The sequence below is a fragment of the Bidens hawaiensis genome, unplaced genomic scaffold, assembly GCF_021521415.1.
Source record: "Bidens hawaiensis isolate Kalapana, Puna unplaced genomic scaffold, B.hawaiensis_p1.1 tig00010168_1, whole genome shotgun sequence".
In the NCBI taxonomy this organism is placed as follows: domain Eukaryota; kingdom Viridiplantae; phylum Streptophyta; class Magnoliopsida; order Asterales; family Asteraceae; genus Bidens; species Bidens hawaiensis.
Window position 1 is genome coordinate 59202 of NW_027491771.1, and position 13933 is coordinate 73134.

The window sequence follows — 13933 nt, forward strand, 5'->3', positions numbered from 1 at the left end:
AAAACTAAACATTTTAGCGGATCAGAATATGTAGAACTAAATAGCTAAATGGATCTAGTTTTTGAGACGTTAGACGAAAAATGAGATTGACTAAAAGTAGCATCCATTTGGTAAAGTCAAAGACCATAGCATATATCATAGTTGTTACCGACTTACTGCGTTTATATCAATAGTTACCGACTTACTGCGTTTTATATCATAGTTGTTGCTATATTTTACATTAATTGATCATTCGCTGCTTCGTACAAAATGTGCAGTTGCGCCTTAGCAAACCTATTTTTACACTATAAAAGTTGGCTGCATATTGACTTTAGTAAGTTTGGTCAATTACAAAACAAACTGTTGAAAGTAGATAAACAACCGAATAAATATATCATAAGGCCAAAGTTTTCTTTTAGTGTTTGATTGCATATTTTATGATAGAATAAAAAAACATATTATAAAGCAAATAACCATAGGCTTATTTGAAATACAAGATATTTTTAATTACATTGTTATTTGATAAACTCATAAAAGTATAATATACAAGCACGTCAAAAGTAATTAAAGACCAGTAATATCAATCAAGTAGCATCATTTGTGAAACAGCAGTTGGATCTTCGGTCGACTTTCCTTGGTTAAACTATCCTCTATGTTCTCGGGCATTCTTTTCCGTATGGAGCATTGCTGCAAACCTATGATAATCAAATACATAAACACTTGTTATAACTTCTAAGATAAGTATGTTAACTAGAAGAAAAAACCAATTAAATTTACTTTTTTAACGCCATCTTGTTTGTAGTGTGATGATCATAAGGTTCGTATATGCCCGTGCCTAGATTCACCCTTGTCACTGGCTTATTTAACAAGTTCTCGCCCGTTTTCACTAGATTTTGCAAGTTTTCCTGTGTTGTCAAATCTATGGAAACTATGTCACCGCTTAGAGTGTCATCCTGCAAATAACAAAGTCATCATTTATATCAGTTATATTAAGTGTTGAGAAAACGTGTTTCATACATATGGGTGGTTCTTGAATCTATTAAATATGTTGTCTGTTTCTAAACGAGTTGTAATTGTAGAATGTAGAAATTAAAAATGTTTTAGAAAAAGTAAGTTTTGCTACGGTGTATTTTGATTTAGCTAGCCACTTTTTTTAACTTTGTGAATAAATATTAACAAAGTATTACAAATACCTGAATTCTAAGATAATTTTCTTGTGAATGAAGGGCTTGGAAGACGGTAGAGATATGGTAGTTAACCATGTCATCACTAGCATGAGTAAAAACATCCACCAATGGAGTAGAGCCACCATCAGCCAACCACCCCAGAACGCCCCAACTAGAGGACTGGGTAGCATCATACTTCTCTTGAAATTTTGGGGATCTTGTGCCTAATGACAGAACTAGAAACCGCCCGTATTCTATTGGCTTTACTGATATTTCTTTAGTTACTTCATTGATCACGACCAAAGTCTACAAAAAATATTTTAGCCAAATGTACAAACCACAAAGATTAGGAAAGATTAGGAGTTCAATTAACACACACACACACAAGACTATATATATATATATATATATATATATATATAAAATCTTACAGGCTAAGTATAAAATGAAAACCCACTTGAGTTGTGAACACTCTATAAACCTATTTTCAACCACATGTTTTTAATTAATGTTTGAATCTTGTGGTCCACAATTAAAGTGAATAAAAAATGTAAATATAAATATAACTTTTTCTCTCTCCTGAAAACATATATAAAAATTAGTAAAAAAATGTTAAAAAATAGCAAAACATTTTTTTTTATGTTTCGATGTTTTGTATTAAATGTTACAACATATATTACATGTAACAAAAAAAACGATGTTACATAGGGTTTTCGCAGGTTTTCACAACTCAAGTGAGTTTTCAATTTAACCTTACCCTAATCTTTGGATAAGGTTTTCGCATGTTCAAAATCAATGGATAAAATTACTTCTTATCCTTCCTACAAAAACTATACTTTCTATTATAACAAGCCCATATTATATATGTCAGTACAAGTTTTATATTTTAATACTTTGATGATTATTTGTATTTGTATATATAATATATACGTACTCGTTAATATCCAAGAAAGTCAAACGTGAAAACTAAAGATTTAATTAGATATGCTCTTTGTGATATACACGCATATATAATATGAAGTAGGATCAAATACATTTTATTCTTAACATGAAAATAGTAAGAACCAATTTGTTGTTATTATTAGGTTTATTTTTATAAGTGTTTGCTGCTATTTTTTGTTCGTATTTGCTAATTTTTTATTATGAGACGTTATAAGTATTTGCTTATTTATATTTTGTTGTTATTATTATTTTTTTTTCTTTTGTTGATATAAGTATTTGTTGGTATTTGCTGTTATTATTTTGTTCTTGATTTTGATTATTTTGTTGTAATTTTTAGATTTTTTTCTTTGTTATTATAAATAATTATTTATGTAGATTGATATTGTAGTTGGTATTGTTTCTTATGTTCTTATTTTTTTATAAATTGGTATTGTAACGCTCGTAAATCTTGTTAATCGGCTTGATCGTTTATAAATGTTGGTCAAAAAGCCGGGGTTTCATCTTTTTAATTTAGAGCCTTGTAATACGTTTTAAAAGTCCGTTTGTCCATCTTTTTTCCCAAAACATCTCCTCTTACGACTTAAAGTATTATACTAGTATGTAGCACCCGACATTTTCGTTTATCGGCATGCACGTTGTAGAGTTTGTATATTTATCGGGCTTGACCCGGCATTTTCTCGGGAGCTCCTTGCAAACCTCGTAAACGTTCTCACTTAACTTTCCACCCAAGTTGCTACATACTTCAATTTGGAGGGACTTGGATGTAACTATTTTATATCATAAAACAAAAGAAAACTCAAACCCTAAACCTATTTGCAGCCGTCGGACCTGGACCCCCCCTGCTCGTTTTTCTTCTGCCCCGCCATGTTTCCTCCTTGAAAACTTCAATTCAAGTTCGGTTTTATGATTCCCCATGTCTTTTACACCTTAATTGATCATATTAACGCGTTTATTGGTCTTTAAGATTGAGTTTTGATGATAACAGCTTGCTGACAGATTAGTATACGTTTATTGTAGGGTCTGTAACGCGATGTTAATCCACTGTTTTTGATCGATTCTTGATTCCATGATATTCTACTTTGAGTCTAGTTTCCAGAAAGGTATAATACGTAATTTTTGGACGAGATTTGAATAGTTTTTATGATTTTATAAAATCGAGTGTCAAACCTGATGCGGGACGACGGATTCTGGTCCGTCTTCCCGACATCATAACCTTTTTTCGACAAGTCTAAATTGGTTGGTTCCACTTCTGGAAGTTAATATTTTGAGTTAGGAACCAAACCCAATTGGAATCGTTTAATTTGGCTGGGTAATGAATTTTATAAAAATAAAACCATTTTGTTGCGCAGCTGAAATAGCTGCACATACCTTTCTGTGTTAGAAGAATTTTTATGATTTTTTTGTCCACTAGAAAAATATAATAAAAATATTTTTATAAACTTAAGATATTTATGTAACACTGGTAAAAATTTAATAATTTAATTCCATGGTTTTCCTATGCAATAAAATACATCTTTGCATGCTAAAATCTGCATGTTATATTCGTATTGATCAATAAGTTCGTTTTAGGCTTAATCGGTGGTTTTGGTTAGTTGAAAGGTTTTAGGGGCCTCGGGCCAAGTGTTGGGCCTTGGGCCAAGTTTTGGGTCTGAGGCCAAGTGGTTGGGCCTCGGGCCAAGTGTTGGGCCATGCGCCAAGTGGTTGGGCCTCGGGCCAAGTGGTTGGGCCTCGGGCCAAGTGGTTGGGTCTTGCGCGAAAGTGTTGGGCCTTGGGCCAAGTTGTTGGGCCTTGGGCCAAAGTGTTGGGCTTGGGCGGCCCATTAGGCAAGTGTGTCCTTGCGGTCTAGATTAGTAACGCGTTGTGTGTAATTTACAGGCCCTTACTTATGAGTGTGCACTTTGGGATTTCCTAACTCATTACAGGTGTTCGGTTGATTCAGGTGAGTTCATGATGCCCTTTTTACTCTTTTACGTTTTGGGCTAGCATACACACCGAAACACAATTTTAAACGATTTTACTCGTTACAATGATTTGAATAGTTTTACATGGTCTCACTCGTGATGGTGCATTTTGAAAGCTATATTTGAATTATTTTATATGCATTAGGATATTTTAGACTCGTTCATGGTCTTGTGTCCTTAAGGTTACATACACTATTGATGGTCTACACTCGAGGACGTTAGCAGACTTGGTAGTAATTGAATATGAGTAAACATATCTACTTAGTTCCCGTATGGGATGATATATATATATATATATATATATATATATATATATATTATATGTAGGAATATATATATATATGTATGTATATATGGAGGTATGTATGTACGTATGAGGATGTGTACCTTATAGCCTACGATTGTGTAATGATATTTAGTTTCTCGTGACTAAGAATGATGTATGTAGGCTTATTGTTGTGTGTGTGCATGGTGATTCACGGCCGGGTCAAATATATTACTCGGGTTGTACCCATGGTGAAGAGGCCCGTGTGACGTGATCATCATTTTGGCGGGTCAAATATATTACTCGGGTTTTTTTAAAATCCCATGGTGAAGAGGTCCGTTGGATGTTGAGCCGTGATCGGGTCAAATATATTACTCGGGTTGTACCCGTGGTGAAGAGGCCCGTATCACGTGCTTGGATGTGTGAGCCGGGATCGGGTCAAATATATTACTCGGGTTGTACCCGTGGTGGAGAAGCCCGTATATCGTGCTCGGATGTATAAGCTGTGACCGAGTCAAATATATTACTCGGGTTTGACTCGTGGTAGAGAGGCTCGTGTCACATGCTTAGGTCTTACCGCGTCCGGGTCAAATATATTACTCGAGTCTTGACTCGTGGTGGAGAGGCCTGTGTACGTGTGTTCGACGATGATTGTATTACTTGGTGAATTATATATAATTTATTTTATTTATACCTTCTCTATTGTTTATAACCATAGCTTTGAAATAAAGTATGAATTATTGTTTATGAACACTTGAACTCACTCAGCTCAAGCTGACTTTGTGTGTATGTTAGATTGACTTTTAGGTTGAGGATTAGAGATTTCCTCTTGGATGTGCTAGAGACTACTCGGACGATTGAAGGCACATCTAGTCGAAGAATTAATAACGCAAACTGTTTCTTTTAAATTATTACCATAAGTATTTAAATTTTGATTTTGGTCACTTTCCCGGGTTTTGTGAATTTTGATGTTATCTATTCCGCTGTTTATTACTCTGAAACGATTTTAATGAGATGAAGATTTCAAATAAAACGAATATTTTATTTACAATTGATTTTGGACATCTGTACCCGTGTTTTGGGATTTTTAATACTTAAACTTTTCCGCTGTTATTTACTCTGAACTTGTTTTAAATAAAACGAATCGATTGGTTTTAAATTTTTGTGAATTTGTGGACGTGATTACCAACTGTAGGATTCCCGGGATTCGGGGTCTTACAGGTATTATTTCTCACGTTCTCATGTTAAGACTGAAATGCACATGAACCTTCCCCTATATATACAGGGCATACCGGATTGTTGGCAGCCACTCCACCATCAATAAGATTGAATTCTTTTAGTAACCGTCCTTCAAGATCTTTGGTTTGGAACGAATGGGATAGAAGACAAGTTGGTGCTGCTGACGTTCCAATGCATATATCAGATAACTTGGCATCAAGGCCCGGGTTCAACTTCAACTGATTAAACAAACACAACTATTAGTACAATATTACGTTGTCAAAAAAATAACATATCTTTTTTCTTAGTTATAATATTTATGGTGTCTCAAGTGTGAACTTTAAAATACCTGGTAGCTTGAGAAGATCATTGGCTATAGATACTTGATGTCAAATGTTGGTATAACGACATTTGTTAATGTTTCATGGAGTCGTATTTCTTGTAGTTTTTCTTGTATAATCTTATGTAGAAAATATTGTGGTCCGGATATAGCTTTCACCACTTTTGCAGCAGGAGCTAATGGATTGCTACATATTGTGCAAAGTCAGAAAATATAATAAGTGGATAACACAAAGTTTGCACATATCAACTAATATTGTCTAACTATATGTGCATACCTATCATGTGGGAAGATTTTAGGACAATGTTCTAGATAAAAACTTTTAACATCCTTAACTTTAAAAATCGGATGACAATCTTTATTTGGAGCAGCTAACATAGCTGTCACAAGACCACCGGTGCTTGTACCGGCAATAATATCAAAATAATCAGCAATTCTTGCATTCTCCCCATCTAACATCTATCAAGTCTCAACAAGTCTTAAACCAATACTATTCTATAAAAAAAATGTATATAATTCAACCATACTCATAACTTATACCTGTAGTTTGCTCTCCAAAAAATCAAGGATTGCGCTTGGAATAATCCCTCGTACTCCACCGCCGTCGATGCTGAGGATCGTAATTAGATTTCTATTTTTTTGTGCTTGCAATGATATTGTTATTATTCCTTAATAGACATGATGGATTACAATATTAAATGGACTTTTGATTATTATGTGAATAAAATGTTGAATGTTATGTGACCTGTATATATATAAGATGAATTTGATAAAAGATAAATACTACATAGAATATAAATAAAATATACAACTCATGACTTATTGTACATGAGTACATCTTAAGTTATGGTAACTATATGTGAAAATATAATTTGTAAAGGAAAGGCTATGTGATGATATATACGATTAGAATGGATTTCGATAAAATATTATTAATATTTAGACAAAAAATACACAAGTTATTATGGCTATATATTAAAATTTTTGGTAACCATTTATGAAAGAATAATTCGTAAACTATAATTTAGATGGGTTCATATTTTTTCTGTTTATGATTCTCTAAGTCAAAGATTTTTTTTGTAATGTTTAAGCATTCCATTCAACTATTTTAAAATCCTTGGATTGAAAGAAAGAAAGTATAATTTCATTAAGTAGTTGAATCTTTTCCCATTTCAATTCATTTATTTGACAACCAAACATTATTTTTCTTCTATGAAGAAGAACGAGACTCATTTCCACCGACAAAAGAATGAGACTAATTAGCAACAAAGTATTTGTTATCTGACACATTTTTCTTCTATATGAATTTTGTCTTTTTCATTTAACATAAAACTTATTATAATATGATAATGAAATTATATCGGTACTTTAATAAACGTCACTCATGACTCTTGTCACTTTTATGATTAAGGGAGTGTCAACATGACGGGGATGTAATTTTATGTGTCCATATACTTATGTGCCTCGATGCGGTTTATTTGGAAGCAACGGAACGCAAGAATATTTAACCACCGGTGTTTGTCCACGGATGCAATTATGAAAGAGATTTTGCTAAATCTTTATGGTTGGATTAAGTCTAGGTCTTTTAATAAGGAGATTGCTTGGTTAGATTGGATTAAATCTCTTTTATCCATGTAATAGGTTGACACTTTCGGGTGATTGTTTTTCAGTTTTGTTGTTGTTTGTCCCTTTCCGCTTCCTACCGGTGGTTCCTTCGTTTTCTTTGTTTAAAATTTTCTTGTCGTTCATATATATGTGTGTGTATACAGACACTTAGGTGCAATGCTATGATTGTTATAAAATTAATATTTTTAAGGAATTGGACTATCTTTAGCAACGAACATGAAAGTTAGGCATGTCATAGTGACATTGTTAGTAGACTATTTATTATTAGTATGGGTTGAGTTATTTCATAAAGACTAATAAAAATAAGAAGTGTCGAGAAGTCATAATTATTTGGTATGTGTCAAGTGGGGACCAAAGTGAAACGTGCATAAAAGTAATATTTGGCTCCACCGCCTACTTGATATCGCCGCCACCACCGTCGAATTGCCACTACCGCTATTAACACCCCGCAACCACTTTGCTGTTGTCACTATATATTGACGTCGTTGCCACTCTATCGCCATCGCCACATCTAGTACAGGCACGCCTCTAGCAAATTGATTTTACCTTTTATCTAAAATCATCGCATTTCAATCCATTCCGATTTTGACAAAACCCATTTGACCTGAACCAAATTGTTATTATTTTCTTTAAACAACTCGTTTTGACAATAATTCATTTTACTTAGAACCCATATTGACGTTAACTCGTTCTAAACTAAATTCATGTTGGACGTGTGACCTCAATCCACCTAGGTTGCCAACCTTCTTTTAATAACCTTACGCAGGTAACCTATCCATCAGAATCTATAATTTATTCAATCTTGTTGGTTAGCAAGGTATTGACATGGTCCCGTAAGTTCCTGATAACAGTTATCATAATTACGAAAACAATAGATTTTTAGTATGTAATTATTTATAGATGTTCTTTATCATACAACTAATTTTAGATACAAAACGTGAAAGCCATATAAATATTTGTACATTTTACTTAACACGTGATACATAATGGCCTACTCCGCTCTCTTCTAACCAAACAAAATATTAGTTGGGCTATAGTATCAAAGACTGCAGACGGTCTATCCATAATTTACTTTATATAAACCGAGACAATTTTGTTAAATATTTGCGATTTAGACGTTTAAACGTAACACTCGTATATCATATAGATGCCTTTTGCAAAAACTCAGGGAACATGATTTCACCCCTCTAAAAGACTAATACATGACGTAACAAACTCACTCATTTGTCATTGAATTTGCATGAAAATGAAAAACAAACTACACTATTATAATTATCAAGTATAAAATCATTTGCAATAATATACGACGACGATAAGGATCACACTATATATACCACTTCCATCGTTTCACGAATGTTAAATGCACACCTCTTGTAATCACATCAACATCAGTCATATGAACATTTTTAAATGCGGGCACATACGACATGTTGGCTGCCTTATATAGATGTATATGTATTAAACCCCGCTAAATCGGCTTTTTCAGTTCTTTTTTAGTACCACACTTTTCCAATGGCTCACACACTCCCGTATTCTGGTTTTCTTTTGAAGGTAACGTCAATATCTATGGTCGAGTCACTTTCATTTAATTGTAGTTTAAAACATGTGTGTTCAATTTGATTTAGGGTAACTTGCATAAGCCAATTCACGGGCATAGGCATGCGTCGTTGTATCCAACATGTACGAATCCCTACTATCGAATTTCTTTTTTTGTTCATAGCAAGTTATTATTATCATGTCAATTCCGTCATTTTAAACTTGTTTTAAACATTTATCACTACGCTGGATTTCGATTTTTTATAACACAGTCCAAAATAAAACGAAAAATATTATTAAAATTTTACAAAAATTATTATGAGTATATGTTTCAGGTACATCTTATTTGAAATGGACAATTCTTCCTCAATGTAAGGCTACACACCATAGACATGTAACACCCTTTTTGAGGGGTAAAACCGTAAAATCAGTTGCGAGTCCCGTTACAACACCATTACCAGAAGACAATGCACAACATAGAAAACAATTATGTGAAACTTATGGTTTTAGACAAATTGGAGAACCACTTCCTGACAACATAACCTTAAAAAACATCATCGACACTCTTCCGAAAAAGGTGTTTGAGATAGATAACATTAAAGCATGGAAATCGGTTTTAATATCCGCAACATCATATGCATTGGGGCTTTTTATGATCTCTAAATCCCCTTGGTATCTTCTTCCATTCACTTGGGCCTGGACCGGAACTGCAATTACCGGGGTAATATTTTTTTTTTTCGTTTTTTTCATTTCATATTATTATGGTTCGGTTAATAACTAGTTAACTGTCTTGGGCACCTCTACTGGCTAGCCCACATTGGCATATATTATTCTATTAATTTAAACTTTTGTTTCTTCAAAAGTTTTTTATAATAGGTCATGATTGTGCACACAAATCCTTTTCAAAGAACAAATTGTTAGAAGATATTGTTGGAACTTTAGCCTTCTTGCCAATAATATACCCCTATGAACCGTGGCGTTTCAAACATGACAAACATCATGCAAAAACAAACATGTATGCATGATATATTATAAGTTTTTTACTTATATTGTTTTAGTTAACTTTTTTTTAATTTGCTACATTGTATGAAACTTTAGGTTATATGAAGATACAGCTTGGCAACCTATTATGAAAACACAATTTGATGAGTCCCCGATTATTAGTAACGTAATCATATACTGTTATGGTCCTATTCGCCCCATCATGTCTATATCGCACTGGTAATGTTACACACACACACACGAATACATACATACATACATGTTGTCATCTCTATATCTAAAGGTGACAATATCGATGTGTTTACTTGTAATTTGGATTGTGGTTTATCTTAAATGGTCAACATTTGGCTTGTAAACGAACACGAATTAGCTATGTTCGTGTTCGTTTGATTAACTTTAACTTAACAAGTGATTAAACACGAACAATTAAAACGAACGAGGTCTTTTTGTATGTGCTCGCTCGTTAAGAATAATGCATGTGTCCGTGCTCATTCATTAAATGTATAAACGAATGGCTCACGAATTAAGATGAACAAACATAATTTAGTGAGAAAACCAATTAAATGTAAACGTGAACATCAATCCACTGAGCCTAGGAAGCTATAAAACTACTAAGTTGTGACAAGTGATATTTTAATCCCATGAAAGTAAACTAAATTGTAGCGGGCCTAAAAACTTGAATAAATATATAAACCAACTTAAAAAAATGTAAAGTAATAAACATACAAGAAACATAACCAAACGCAAACGGATTCAAATGAACAAACGTTCACAAACATAAATGAACGAAGGAATGAGAGTTGTGTTTGTGTTTGTTTATTTAACTAATGAACAAACATTGTGCTTCGTGGTTGTTCATTTATTAAACAAACGAACTTCTTGTCAAAATGTTCACAAATAGTTTATTGAACGTTTTGTTCATTTACAAGCCTAGTCAAACTAAAAGAAACAACCAAATGTGGAATCGGTCAAATGCACCGAACATCATTTTATTTAAAGATTTAGATTCCTATTGCAATACCATTGTCTCAGTAATTAATTTGTAACACATTCATATTTCTATAAAAGTGAATAAAAGTTGTTATTAATAATCTTTTCAGGTTTATCATGCATTTTAATTTGACCAAATTTAGACCAAATGAAGTTGGTAGAGTAAAGATAAGCCTTGCTTGTGTTTTTGCATTCATGGCAATTGGATGGCCATTAATTATTTACTACTCGGGGATAGTCGGATGGATAAAATTCTGGTTAATGCCATGGCTGGGCTATCACTTTTGGGTATGTAACTAATTAACTATTACTACTACGTATTAACTTTATTTACGGAGATGGATCAAATACAAAATCATTATTTCGTGCGAAGTATGCAAACCGAACGAAAAAAAGTGTGATAGCATTTTGGTAGATTATTCTATAGTGTAATTACGTTGTATCATAAACTATAACTAGAGTAATAAAATTATGCCACAAAATTTACAAGGAAGAAAGTTACTCTACTTGTAGATTCTATAGTGTAATAAATTACGCTGTTGCAAATTTTGTAGCGTAATTTTATTTTAAGTATTATTTTTTTAACATCAATGTTACCTCATTCCTACTCACTATAATTTTAGTGTACTGATTTTTATTAATCTCAACTATCATCTTTTGATTGTTACTGGTCCCAACTAACGAATTGGTTGATAACGATTCCACCTTTTATCATTTTTGTTCCCAATAGTCTGCGACTAACAAAATGCTAACGCTGTTAGTTCTACGTCGCCGGATAAGCACTTTTAGCCATAAAAGTCACATTTTTTGCCAGGAAATTCAACATGAACACTACCACCACCACAAACTGACTCACCACCAACCAACATCACCAACCGATTCTGGCGATGGTTCTAGGGTTCTGACGATCTCAATAATTGGGGTTTCACTAGAAAAATGTTTCTAAAGATTCGATCTAAGGTTATAAATATGTTTGTGACGGAAATGTTGAGATTTCCGGAAAAAAATGAGTTTTTTGGCCAAAAATGTTTTTCCGGCTACCTGCAACTAGCGGGTGTTAATATTCTGTTAGTCGCGAACAATTGGGAACACATAAGATAAAAGGGGGGATCATTATTAGCCACAAATTTGGAATCGACAACAACAAAAAAAATGATAGTTAGAATTAATAAAAATCAATACACTATAATTTTATTACTATAGTTATAGTTTGTAAGTTAACCGCCCCCTTTTATCAAATTAAATTAATACTATTGTATTTGCAGATGAGCACTTTCACAATGGTTCACCACACCGCGCCTCACATACCGTTCAAACCATTAGACGAATGGAATGCGGCCCGTGCCCAACTTAATGGAACTGTACACTGTGATTATCCTCGCTGGTATATTTGTATATTTAACTTTAGTAATAATTATCATGTTACAACTTAAGGTTTGTATCATTGTATGTTACAGGATAGAGATTCTTTGTCATGATATTAATGTTCATATACCTCATCATATTTCGACAAAGATTCCTAGTTACAATCTTCGTGCTGCTCATAAATCTATCCAAGAGAATTGGGGAAAAGTATGATTCCTTGCCATTTTGTATACATATTTAATTAAAAAAATTGGTTAAATATGGAACAAGTTAAATGGGTTGAAAGTGACATTCGTATGGACTATCTTGTAGTATTTAAACGAAGCGTCATGGAACTGGCGGTTGATGAAGACAATATTGACAACATGTCATTTGTACAACGAGGAAAGAAATTACATCTCGTTTGAAGAGGTTGCTCCAGAGATATCCGGTCCGATTGCATTTCTTAGAAGAATAATGCCCGATTATGCATAACACAATCCCCTTATCTTTTTCTTTTGTTCTTTTCTTTAATTTAAATTTTAGTTGGTATTTATATTTATCGTCCAAGTCATTCGGTCCTTCAGAGTGAGACTAGTATAACTGGTAGTTCGCTAAACTAGATGAGTGTTGCTTCAATAGATGATCAGGTTTTAAAAAACATTGTTAATTTTCAAAGATAAAGATTACAAACGTTCGCAGTATAACCGCTCATGCGTAGGGTACAAGTGGTAGTAGCATGATTTCTTTGTGAACCCATGTGTTAGTTGCTAACCATACAGGTCTTCGTTATTGGTGGTCCAAGTCATGGTCTCATGGATACCTAAAACACAAACAAACAAACAATAGATGAAAATGATAAGTATGTGTCACCTTACATTTATTACCTAACGCAAAAGACGTTATAGCGCTCTCGTCTTTTTTTGAGATCGTATTTTACATACCGAATGTTATCATATGTCAGCTAACATTATCTTAGGCTACTATTGATTTTCTCCGTACGACAATTTTCCTGAATTAGCAATATACACAACAATTAATGATGAGCATTATACTTATCGTTTTAACCAATCTATCGTTAAAGTCGTCAACATGACCACAAAGTTAGCAAGTTGCCACAAATTTCAATCCAAGAACAAATACAGATACATTCTTATGAGGTTATTCATGTGATTCTTTATTTTCAGTAAATTGATACAACATTTATCTCTCTACTATTTTTAAACACACCGTACGATATGTAAATGAAAAACAATAAAAATAACACTTAAAAGGAGATAATACAAAATAATACCCTTTAAAGGTGTTTTGTGATCAAAATATGAAAATCAAACTTCAAATACCTTAATTGAAGTTTTCACATATCTAAAATTAAGATTTAACCAAATATTACTACATAACTAGTCACATCTTATAATAGAGACTATACACACACTACATACGTCACTACTTTATTGATATGATATTATACAGTCATATATGATGTATGATCCATCACTATACACTCATATATGGCATAACATATGTCAGTGATTGTATAGCGGTATACAAATTTTAAGACAGT

General features: G+C 33.1%; 1 protein-coding gene and 1 pseudogene across 1 annotated transcript; one reads left to right on the top strand and one right to left on the bottom strand.

The window, feature by feature from the left end:
• Window positions 1–622: 622 nt before the first annotated feature.
• Window positions 623–8926, bottom strand: LOC143534437 (patatin-like protein 2; annotated as a pseudogene).
• Window positions 8927–9009: 83 nt separating this feature from the next.
• On the top strand, window positions 9010–12864 carry LOC143534438 (omega-6 fatty acid desaturase, chloroplastic-like). The gene is made up of 9 exons (XM_077028928.1): window positions 9010–9048; window positions 9123–9177; window positions 9369–9754; window positions 9897–10048; window positions 10132–10254; window positions 11136–11313; window positions 12291–12409; window positions 12483–12597; window positions 12703–12864. Exons 1-9 carry the CDS (start codon window positions 9010–9012, stop codon window positions 12862–12864), a joined length of 1329 nt encoding a protein of 442 aa, XP_076885043.1.
• Window positions 12865–13933: the final 1069 nt, after the last annotated feature.

Bases quoted from the DNA above. Each gene is read 5' to 3' on its own strand.
- LOC143534438 (XM_077028928.1), top strand. From the start codon at position 9,010: ATGGCTCACACACTCCCGTATTCTGGTTTTCTTTTGAAG. The intron at 9,755-9,896 runs GTAATATTTTTT...TTTCTTCAAAAG, and splicing joins CCGGAACTGCAATTACCGGG to TTTTTTATAATAGGTCATGA. The intron at 10,049-10,131 runs GTATGCATGATA...ATGAAACTTTAG, and splicing joins CATCATGCAAAAACAAACAT to GTTATATGAAGATACAGCTT.